The sequence below is a fragment of the Equus asinus genome, chromosome 13 (genome assembly GCF_041296235.1).
Source record: "Equus asinus isolate D_3611 breed Donkey chromosome 13, EquAss-T2T_v2, whole genome shotgun sequence".
NCBI lineage: Eukaryota > Metazoa > Chordata > Mammalia > Perissodactyla > Equidae > Equus > Equus asinus.
In genome coordinates this window covers 32,408,033-32,420,444 of record NC_091802.1, presented here as the reverse complement: position 1 = coordinate 32,420,444, position 12,412 = coordinate 32,408,033, and the positions used below count along the sequence as shown (strand labels likewise).

At 37.0% G+C, this 12,412-nt stretch overlaps 1 protein-coding gene across 12 annotated transcripts in view; it reads left to right on the top strand.

Annotated features, from left to right (window-relative positions):
• STXBP4 (syntaxin binding protein 4) overlaps nucleotides 1–12,412 on the top strand; it is a 160,050-nt gene that overhangs the window by 83,863 nt on the left and 63,775 nt on the right. For all 12 annotated transcript variants that reach the window (XM_070482975.1, XM_044746110.2, XM_070482973.1 and 9 more), the window contains one exon: nucleotides 7,069–7,245. In XM_070482975.1, the coding sequence (XP_070339076.1) occupies nucleotides 7,069–7,245 (177 nt within the window). The remainder of the gene's footprint in view (nucleotides 1–7,068; nucleotides 7,246–12,412) is intronic.

Below are 12,412 nucleotides of genomic sequence, written 5' to 3'. Positions count from 1 at the left end.
GAATGAGGCAGCTGCAGGTAAAGAGCTGACAGCTCTTGGGAGGGTTAATTAGAGCTAATTATACTTTGATTGACCTGCTTTTCCTCCACAAAGCTTAACCAAATTTTCCTTTGCAAAGTGAGGATTTTCCTTTTACATACAAACTAAAAAAAAATCTTTGTTTCTTGGATTTACAAATATATATCATTTTTACACACTTTACAAAGAAGTGTCATCATGTAAATCATAGAATCAGGGATATGGAGGGGGTTGGAAAGGACCTTCAAGATTATATAGTCCTTGAGAGCATATATTATATTAATTTGTGATGGAAATTTGTGATTTTTAGGGAAATATAAAATAGTATGCATGATTTCTAAATCTTTAAATTTTTAAAGCTATTTAGTAAAAAGCCAAGAAACAAAATTGTCAAGCACAATAAAACATAACTGTCTGTCCTTTTTTGACCTTGGTATTTTCTTTATTCTACTTAGTTTTGATATAATCTCTTTTGCTTAATAAATACAATAAAAGGATTTTTGTTTATATATAAAAAGACTATAATGAAATGATTTGCTTTTCATTATGTGGTGTTTTTCAAGAGCATGGTTTATGGTTATTGTAATTATTTAAATGAAATATAGTTCTACTACTATTCCCATAAAATTGAAGCCTTTAATGAAGAACTTTCCTATGAAAGCTTCTTACCTAGTAGAATTCTCTAAGGTAATTTTTATATGTGAAATACAAAATAGCGATTTTCACTGTTTGTCAGCGCAGCTATATCATATTTATGTTAAGTGGAGCACCTGTTCATATTAGGTAGGTTTTTACTCTCAGACAGCTTCTGTTTTAATGTGGGCTGTCAAGACCCTTTGACTTTAGAAAGTTAGATGGTAAAATACTTAATATTTTAATGACAGTTCAAGAGAGCAGTAGGAGATACTAAGTAGTGTGTGATTGATTGCAGATAACAGGTATTATAAAAGATAAAAAGAGGGAAAGATCATTGTAAACTGAAGTCATCTGGTAACATTAGAGAAGGTAAAATCTGAAGTAGATTTTGAAGGATAGATGAGAACTGGGTGAAGAAGAAAGGGGAAAATTGTATATACCTAGTGGAAGGAATAATGTGCTCAGGAGCATCTTGGAGATGAGAGAATTTAGTCTGGGAAGTTTGGTAAGTTCTTCTATGGATATGGCAATCCTGTAAGGTTGTTGAATGTGCTAAGGCTGGAAAGACTGATTTGGAATAAGTAGGGGAGAACCTTGAAGTATGGAGATTGAGGATGTGTTTTATCATGTACCATTTTATGACTTACCATGTACTTAGGTTTGTTACCGAAGGTGGAATTGAGCAATATTTTGGGAAAATTGATCCTTCAGAAGTGTGCAGAATACATTAGAGTGAAGAACACAGTAGGCAGAGTGAGCACTTAGGTGATTTTCATAGTACCTACATGTGAGCAGGTAAAGACATGACTCAGTCATGTGGTGGTAAGGACAGAAACTAAGGAATAGCTGCAAATACATTGTAAATAAAGACTTCACAGTGCTTACTAACTGGTTAGGTAAGGAGGTGGAGTAGTGGGCTGGATGGACGCGTGGAGGAAGAGTAAGGAAAGAGAAAGGAGAGTGCACATTTCAGAGGCATAGAAAGTTCTCTGGATTAATTTTCTTCCCCAAGTGTGTACATGCTTAAGGGATGAATTGTAGATTCATTCAGGAATTTCTGCAAATTACTTTGAGATCATCCATTGAGAAGAATATTATACATATTTTAATAAACCCAATATGTAAGTTAAGGAAACTAGATAGAGCTTGCTTTTAAACACTTTCCTTCAACAACCCTCTTCCTGTGGTAACCCTTAATCTTTTTCACAAGCTGTAATGGGACCAAGACCAGAAAGGTTTTCCAATGAGTGAATGTAGGAAGCTGATAAGAGAAGTATTCTTTCGGGCTTGGTAGCTTAAGTTACATTACCCTAAAACATACATCTCTTTGCAGTCTCCTTTTTCTCCTGTCAGCCATTGACATTTTGAAAGATTTACTGATTAGCTTAAAAATTAGAGAACTTCTAAGGTTAGTGATGTGGCTGTGGTAGCCTAATTATAAATGTGCAACTGCAGTTAGTGCTTTTCCTTCTACTTAAGGGAGCATTACAACTCATACCTAGGGAAGAAAAGCTTTTACATAGTCATCGCTAACATTAAAAAAGACATGCACATTATGTTTCCAAACGACTTCTCTAAAGTTCAATAACTAGTATTACTAAATGAGTGCCTCAGGAAAGCCCTTAATAAATTATCTAGTCTACCTCTCTAATCACATAGGGGATTCTGTATATTTTTTAAAAGCAGTAAGGAGGAACGAGAAAAAAACTGTACCAAGACTTGTAATCGTTTCTTCAACCCTCTTGTGAGAGTTGTTTTGATCTTATAAAGCAGGTGTTGTTATTTCCCATTATACAGATGAACAAACTGAGTCTTAGAGAATTAGCCAGAAAATGAAAAAAATCCTAGATCTGAGATTCTGACCTAGGTATAACTCATCTCACACTCATGTTTTTCATTCTGTTTCGTGTTGCCTTGTGGGGAGAAAGTGCTGTATGTGGAAAACACACAGCATATTATCTTTCGCCTGAGCTTATACTGCCCTTTATGTGAGTTTATAATGCCCTTTGTCTCAACACAATCACATAGCTAAGTTCAAAGTATTTGTAGCCTATGAAGATTTTCATTAGTTTGAATTATATTTTCAGAGAATAATTTGGTCTCATCTTCCATGAAGATTCATTGTGAAATTGTGAGGTGGAAAATCCTCATTTTACAATGGGACAGTATGAGTTGAAAGCATTTTCTCAGTGTCACCAAAAAAAAGTTGTCAGAGGGGGCCGGCCTGGTTGCTTAGGGGTTAAGTGCACACGTTCCGCTTCGGTGGCCCAGGGTTCGCTGGTTCAGATCCTGGGTGTGGACGTGGCACCGCTTGACAAGCCATGCTGTGGTAGGCATCCCACATATAAAGTAGAGGAAGATGGGCGCGGATGTTAGATCAGGGCCGGTCTTCCTCAGCAAAAAGGGGAGGATTGGTGGCAGATGTTAGCTCAGGGCTAATCTTCCTCAAAAAAAAAAAAAAGTTGTCAGAGATTTGACTTCATACTTCAAGATTCCCTTCTAGTATATTTGCTCATACTGCTTGGTATTAAATAGCATAATGCTTGTGTTGATTTTTCTGATTTACCATTACATCTTAGTTTCTCTCTTTTATTTTCTTTCTAAACTGGATTAATCTCTACCTAATACAAAGTAAATCAGTGACCTGGCTGCAGCATTCACCCTGACGCGATTTCAGACTCATGGTGAAGGACTGAGAAAATTCTGGCTCAGTTGTTACTGACATAGGAGGCTTTACAGTTATTTATTAGAAGAAAGCCCAGGAGGACAAGAAAAAAATGGATTTGTGTGATCCTGTATTGCTCAATACGGCACACTGCTGCTGTCTTTTCTTACCGCTTCCTCTAAGTCATCATTTCAATGCACTAATCTTTTAAACAGCCATTCAGTGAGAATTGGGCTAGAACTTTGCTAAGGGGTCACATTTACCAACCTGACAGTTATACATTTGCAAAAGAAATAGCATGAATTTATTCAGCATCAAAACCTCTGCATCTTTTACCACCCGACTACATTTCACACTCTATTACCATCAGTGTACTGTAATGGCTGTATAAATCCCATCCAGATTCTTCATTTAATTAACTAGCATTCTTTGAACAAAAATAAAAGTGCTGTTTTTATAGAGGAATAAAAGCTGCATGAAATGAGTGTGAAGGAGACAAATCATCAGATTAGTTATTCTTCATTGCAGCTATGGAGAATTCTCTGCCTCTCCTCTTTCTCTTCAGTGACAATATATTTTTTTCTAGCTTGATTGAATGGAAAGCGGGCAACAGTGCACCAGCCTCAAATGGGTTTGAGTATATTGTAATGGCCACATCCTAAGCTCATGCAGGGCTGGGCACTGATGATATTGTCATCTACAAGTGATTTTTTTTTAGCATTTTCTGTAGATGGAGAGAGAATATGGCATAGTAGCCAAGAGCATGAACTTTCTAACTAGATTGTCTGGATTCAGATCCTAGCTTGGTTGCCTATTAGGTTTGTGATTCTGAGCAAGTTATATAACCTTTCTGTGCTTCAGTTTCCTACCTATTAAGTGAGGATAATAATAGACATACCTCGCCCAGCAGTGTGCGGATTAACTGAGTTGATCCATGTAAAACACTTAGAGTAGTGCCAGCACATACTAAGCCAGTACCTCTTGTATGCACAGCAATAGTCTGATGTGAGGTTGATCCAGCTGTGACCCTGGTGACCATTCATCACCTGGGTTGAACTGACTGATATGACTGATGTGGCTGGGTAGATGTCCCTTTATTTCCCCAGGTATTTCTTTCTAAAAGTATCCTTTTATTATAAGATAATTACTTTAAAAAATAAGGAAGTAAAGTTCTTTTTTTTTAAAGATTTTATTTTTCCGGTATGTAGTTGTATATCATTTTTTTTAGTTGTGGGTCCTTCTAGTTGTGGCATGTGGGACACCACCTCAGCATGGCCTGATGAGCAGTGCCATGTCTGCGCCCAGGATCCAAACTGGCAAAACCCCGGGCCGCTGAAGCGGAGTACACGAACATAAACACTTGGCCATGGGGCCAGCCCCCAAGAAAGTAAAGTTCTTTGAATCCAGGGCACAGTAGGCAGTTGTTGGCCAAATTCTCCATCCTGTACCTGCTGTCAGATTTAGCTTTCTAAGTCACTGTGTTCTCATATCAATTTCTGCTCAGAAGGCTTGAAGACTTCCCCAGGTACAAGGGTTTTGGCTGTCATGCCATCTCTACCAGAGCCTGGCCCTTTCCCTCCCTCTCCCCAACCTTTTTTATCCATTGCTCCCCCGTAAGAAGCATCTACTCCAGTCAAAATTAATCTGGTGCCATTTCTCGAATGTACCACATTCCTTCTTGTCTCTCTTCATTTGTTCACGTTGTTCTTTTTGTCTAACATGCCCTACTCTCTTCCTCCACTTATGTAAGTCATACCTAATGTTCTAAGCTGAGCCGGAAAAGGGAAGGTATCCTTTACCCCCTTTGTATTGTTTATCACATAACATGATTGCAGTAGCTGCTAAGTAAATGTTGTTAATGATGATGAACTATTCTGTTAACCCTACTTTCAAACTGTATTTGGAATCTAACCACTTCACACCATCACCACCACTGTAACCCTTGTCCAAGCCACAATTATTTTATACCTGTCCCCTTCCTCTTCTCCCTGCTCTACCATTGCCGACCCCCTACAGTCTACTATCAACATGGCAGCAAAAGTAATCCACTTGAACTTTAATTCAGATCATATCACTTCTCTGCTGAGAACCCTCCAATCACTCCCCATCTCGTCCTGAGTAAAACCAAAGTCCTTACAATGGCCTACAAAGCCCCTTAAGATCTACCTCTCCATCGCAACCCCATTCCTGCCTTCACTCCTGTTACCACTTTGCCCTCACGTCCTACCACTCCCTTCCTGGCTCCTACTACTCTCTACTTCTGTCAGACTGGCTTCCTTGCTGTTCTCTGAAGATGCAAGGCATAATCCTATCTCAGGGCCTTTGCACAAACTGTTCTATCTGCCCAGAAAGCTCCTCTTTGGGACATCTTCATGCTCCATCCTTGCTGCAGGTTTCTGATGAAATGTCTTCTCAATGAGATCCTCACTGACAGTACCTAATTTACTGTCTCTCTCCCCAAACTGGAGTATAAATTCTGGGGGACAAGAGGGAGGATTTTTTGTCTATTTTGGTAGGTGCTCTATTCTTAATATCTGAAAGAGAACAAGACACGTAACAAGTACTTAATAGTTATTGAATGTATGGATGAAAAATTGACCCTTAAAAATATGTGCATATTCCTAACCCTTCCTTCACTTCAAATGTATTTAGGCTCAAACAAAAGCAAGTGTTCTATAATAGCTCTGAGAAAATTAAAATAACCATAGTTGAGTATTAGCCATGACAATTGGAGCAGAAAGTTCCATTGCAGAGAAAAGAGATTTCTGCATCAAGTAAAGAAAAAAAAATGGTTTACAGTATAATCTGCCATGTTAAATCATATTTGTGTCTTAGGGGACTGTCATTGACCCAGCACCAAGATTCATTTTGAGAGAGCAAGTGATTTTGGCCATCTAAGATGGAGAATATAGCTAGTATATAAGAGGGTTTTGTCATCTAGTGGCAGAATAAAATGGTGAAAAGAGCATTAATGTTGGAGTCAGGCAGACTTGGGTTTAAATTCTTGGCACTACCATGTGTCCTTGGGCAGGTTATGTAACCTCTCTGAACCTCTGTTTGATTCTGGATAAAATGGTTTTTTATAATGCCTTTCTTTCAGTGTTGTTCTAAAGGTTAAATGAGAGAAGACACGTGAAGCACCTGAGACATAACATGTGTTTAATAAATGTCTTGTGAGCATTACATCCTATAGAAGTAGCTATATATTTTGCTACTGAATTCTACCTTTTGGCTTAAATCAAAAGGGAGAAGTAGCAGGTAGACTGATATCTAGAGTAAGCGTTTGCTCCTGGGGCTTGTCATGGAGAAGCCCCACAATGCTGTAAGTCTCGCAGCAGTATCTGATGAAGCCACAAGAGCACTCCTGGAATGTGAGCCCGACCACCTACTTGCATTTTGCAGAAGCCTGCTCTTTTTACCTTTTGAACCAATTCTTATTTTTCTATTTTCCATTTTCGATTCTCTTCTACTTCCCTTATCTTCAAAATGTTATGCTAGGTGTGTGCAGTTGGAGATTCCATACTGAAAATTATCCAGGAAATTAACCAAGGGAAAGTCAGATCAGGCAGCTACTCTACGTAATAAAATAACATGAATATTAATGTTCAAATTGAGACATGAGGAACATAGGTATATTGATTAAGTTTTGGAATTAAAACTTCCAGAGGGCAGAAAATATTTTATTTAAACCACTGAAGTATTTTTTTAGCTGTTTTTTTAATTAATGACATTAATTTTGAAATCTTTAGGAAACCAAAGCTGTAGTTGAAGAAACAAGAGCCCTGCGAAGTCGGATTCATCTTGCCGAAGCTGCACAGAGGCAGGCGCACCGAATGGAAATGGACTATGAAGAAGTGATCCGTCTGTTGGAGGCCGAGATTACAGAGCTGAAGGCTCAGCTAGCTGATTATTCTGACCAAAAGAAAGTAAGCAAAACAGTCCTCTCTTCTAGTTACCATGGTTTCCTTGCCGTCGTCATGTATCCTGTTTTCATTTTCTTTTCATCTGCACTTCTAAACTAGGTCGGTGTTTGTCTTCTATTATTCAATGATAGGATGATGTATCCTGATGGGGGTCATGTAAAGGTTGTGAGCCTCCCTTTATCCAGATAGCTTTGGAATGGAAAAGCATGTGCCCCAAATTTATTTGGGTCATCGGTCAACATTGTACAGCTCAGGCGTTAAGTCCTGGAACTGTTTAGCATTTCATGGGTTACATTGGTTTTCTCCTTTTGTTTCAAAACTTGCTAATTTGTCTTATGGGGACAGGAGGAGGAGGACAGTCTAGGGATGGGTTTTGCTCTTTGGTTAGAACACTCAAGAAAGTGTGAAGGTTAAATAATTTTTTGCCCAAGGCCCAAGATAATTAATGGGAAGAAACTGAGTGTGAATTTAGTTTTAATGGAAGATATACTACATTAGGCTCCAATTTCAACAACAAAATACTGAATGCTTTTCAGAAGGCAATGTAAACTTTTTTATGTGTATTTTTTTGTTATGTGATTTTTTTTTTATTCAACACATGCTGTGTTCATTGAATAGTCTTCAAAAAACTGTAATAGGTACATTTTTACTTCACTGAAATAAGGTAGAAAATTAAATAAATTGAAACAGATATTTTATAACTTCGTAGAGTTCATTTCTAAACATAACGGGTGGTTATATCTCTAGTCAGTTTTCAAGAGAACATAAAGCAAATTTGAATAATTTATGACTGTTTATTTAAACATAAAAGAGTTAAATTCTTTAAATATACCAAGTAGAAGTGAAACCAGTTTTAGAAAAGGAAAATATAAAGAAAACCTGAAATTTTTTTGGTTAACTCTTAAGAGTCACTGCTTTCTCACTTCTGTCCATTTAAACCAATTTGAAAAGAAGGCTGACGTTCCTGTTAACTTTTGATAATACAAGGTCAAGGGGAAAACGTATTATTTAGAAAGCAACCATACTTACGAATATTACGTACATTTACTATTTTTTGACCCAGTGTTTACATTCTGAAAACAAATACACATGCTTATGTGATGTGAGTAACTTTAACATGATTCTGAAAATATTTTGGGAATTATCAAAATATGAAAAGCTTCTTTTTATAGTAACTATAGTTACTTTTGGAGGGAAAATGAACAGTCTTTAAAAATACTTTTCCTTTTAAATAATATTATGTTCAAGGAGTTCACATGAATTTATTCCATGGTTTTTTTTTAGGAGTAAGTTATTTGTAGTTCTCTCTTCCAACTCATAGCTGAGAAACATTTTTGTCCTAAGTTGTCTGATAATATAATTAATTCAGCTCTTCTCTTTTTTAGCATAACGGGAATCTCAGACCATCTCTTAATAAGACCCTAAGCTAAGCCCTTAACCTGTCTCTGAAAACAACCTTTTTTTTCCCCAAAGAAGCGATATTAGACATGGCCATCTCAACATTTTGCAACCCAAAACCAGTGGAGAAAGAGAAGGAAACATTTATTTTTTAATTGCTTGAGATTGCTTGAAGAGACATTGACCAAGATGTTATAGAGTTGGGATTCAAATATTCATTTAAAAACACAGATTCTTTCTGTAACAACGCTTTTATTTTTCATTATAATTTTTCCCTTATCTATTTATTCTCCCTTTTAATTTTTTTTATTCATTTCCAGCGTAACAAATAAAACATTACCAGTACCTTTGAAAACCCACAATGTCCCTCTCCAATTGCATCCCCCTTCTTGCTCTCAGAGTAAACTGCTTTCCTGGATTTAGTGTTGACCAATTTCTTGATAATATATCCATCAACAATATGTTGTTTAGTTTATCCTGTTTATCAACTTTATATAAGTATACTGTATGTATTTTTCTGACTTGCTTTTTTCTTTTTTTTCCAAAAGATTTTACTTTACCTTTTTCTCCCCAACCCCCCCTAGTACATAGTTGTATATTTTAGTTGTGGGTCCTTCTAGTTGTGGCATGTGGGATGCCGTCTAAGCATGGCCTGATGAGCAGTGCCATGTCCGCACCCAGGATCCTAACCGGCAAAACCCTGGGCCACCGAAGTGGAGTCACAAACTTAACCACTCGGCCAAGGGGTCGGCCCTGACTTGCTTTTTTCACTCAACATTTTATTATTGCAATTCATCTACTTCAAGTTTATAGCTAGTTCATGTCTTTTCATTTCTTGTTTGTCCTCCATTGAATGGATATACTATATACTACACTATATTTATTCATTCTGTATTTGATGGACAGTCCAATTGTTTCTGTTTTCTTCTGCTATGAATGATGTTGCTAAAAGCATTTTTGTATATGTATCCTGCTCCACACGTGTAGCAGTTTCTCTTGGATTCATATCTTGGACTGGAATTGCTAGGTTGAAGGATGATTGATCAACTTTACTAGGTAATGCCTAATTGTTTGAAAGTGCTTGAACCAATTTTTATTCCCACCATTAGTGAGTAAGAATTACGTTTACCCCACATCCTTGCTGACACTTCGTTTTCTTTTACTTTTAATTTTTATCAGTCCTAGTAGGTGTCATAAGTGTATCTCATTGTGGTTTAATGTGAATTTCCCTGATTACTAATGACTTTGAGCCACTGATGTGCTGGGACCAGCTGGCACAGGCTCACAAGAGCTGATTGTGTGCATGTCTTCTCAACTCCATGTTCAATGACACCATCTTGGTCACTTGAAATTAGCCATGGTTGGATTATTTATACCCCAAACATTATAAACTAGCACTTTGCCCCCTGCCCCAGATAGATAGTTGAGCATATATTTATGTATTTGTTAGCCATTTATGTTTCTCTGTGAAATCTCTCTCCCTGTCTTTTAACCATTTTTCCATTGGGTTATTTGCCTTTTCTTATTGATATGTAGTTATTGTTCATATGTTCTGGTTACTAATCCATATTAAGTTATATGTTATTAAAATCTTCCCTGGAATTTATCGCTTGCCCTTTACCCAATGGTGAATTGGGTGAAAGATGTTCTTTAATTTTCATGTAGTCAAATCTATTGATCTTTTCCCTCATGTTTCTTTTTAGAAGTTCTTCCATTCCTAAAGATGTAAAGATATTCTTTTATATTTGCCTGTAAAAGTTTTAAAGTTTTGATCCACCTGTCATTGGTTGTGGCATTGTATGGGGTAAGGATTCATTTTATTCTTTCTTTCTTTATTTTAAATGAATAACCACTTATCCCAGCACCGTTTATTCAAAAGCATCTTCTTCCCTAATTGATCAGCAGTCATATATCAAGATTTCATGTGTGTTGATCTTTTTGAGGGCATTCTATTCTCTTTCATTGGTCTATTTGTATATTTCTGTGCAAATAACACAGTATGTAGATTACTATATGTTATACAGTAAGTCTTGTTTTCTGATCACTCTACCTAGTTCTTTGTCTTTAAAAGTGTGTTGGCTACATGATCTTTTGGTCTTTTATACTTATTTTAGATTCAGCTTATAAGTTCCACCAAAAATTCATCAAATATATAGATTAATTCGGGAAAATTTTGCATATTTATGATTGAACCTTTATTTATAAACACCACTGAGGCACAGAAAGGTTAATTGCATTATGGCCAGAGAATCTAATCTATAGGATAACAACTCCAAAATGTGTTGATGGTTGCTTCATGACTTACTGTATGGCTAGTGTTTACAGATGTTCAAAGTGAGCTTTGAAAGAGTTTGCAGTTGTTTAATGGATTGTTTTATATAGTCCACTAGATCAGGGTCGTGAATTGTGGGGTTCAGTTCTTCTCTAGTCCTGTTGATTTCTTTGTCAGAGAAGTGTGTTAAAATCTCCCTTGTGGTTTCTTTTTTAAAATTTTCTTTATATGTTTTGAAGTGATATTTGTAGCTGCATGCAAGTTTGGAATTGTGTTGTCATCCATTTTGAAAATGTTGTGATTCTTCAATCTAGCCATCTTCTCTTCCCCTTAATGCTTATATATTTTTTTTTTCCTTTTTCTCCCCAAAGCCCCCCAGTACATAGTTGTATATTCTTCTTTGTGGGTCCTTCTAATCGTAGCATGTGGGATGCTGCCTCAGCATGGTTTGATGAGCAGTGCCATGTCCGCGCCCAGGATTTGAACCAACGAAACACTGGGCAGCCTGCAGCGGAGCGCACAGACTTAACCACTCGGCCACGGGGCCAGCCCCCCTTAATGCTTATTTTTGATTGATATGAAGATAGTTACACCAGCTTTCTTTCAGTATTTACCTATGTACTTTATCCGTCATTTTACTTTCAGCTTTTCAGTGTCCTTATATTTTAATTGCATATATAGTAAAAAACATGAGCTGGATTTTCCCTTGTTTTACTTTTTTTTTTTTTTTGAGGAAGATTAGCCCTGAGCTAACATCTGCTGCCAATCCTCCTCTTTTTGCTGAGGAAGACTGGCCCTCAGCTAACATCCATGCCCACCTCCCTCCACTTTGTATGTGGGACGCCTACCACAGCATGGCTTGCCAATCGGTGCCATGTCCACACCCGGTATCCGAGCCAGCGAACCCCAGGCCACCAAAGTGGAACGTGCGGACTTAACCACTGTGCCACCGGGCTGGCCCATTTTACCAGTTTTTGACCTTCAATTGGAAAGATCTTTCCATTTACACTTGTATTTGCTAATGCACTTGGCTTCATTTCCGCCCTCTTCTTTTGTACATTTTGTTTATCCCATGTTTTCTAGTTGCTTTTTCATTTTTTGCCTCTTTTTTGGATTGATTCAGATTTCTCTGAAATGCCCCCCCCCATGTCATTTCTTTGCCTCTGCTGGTTTAGAAGTTATACACTCTCTTTCTAATTTATAATGGTTATCTTGGAAGTTTTAACATTGTACTTTAACTTAAATTATAAACTAATCATTAGCTTTCTTCTTCTTTTAAATATTATAAGAACTTTAGAATGTAAATCCAATCATCCCTTCCTACTTAATTTCTATTTTTGTCTGTGTTTTAGTTCTTTCTTGGCTTTTAACACCATAAATTAGACACTATTACAGTTTATTTAGTGCAGTCAACCTTTGTTTAGATAGACCCCATGCTTACCATTTTCTTTGTTTAACATTCTTTCTTGCTTCTCAGACCTTCTTGCTAGAATTATTTCC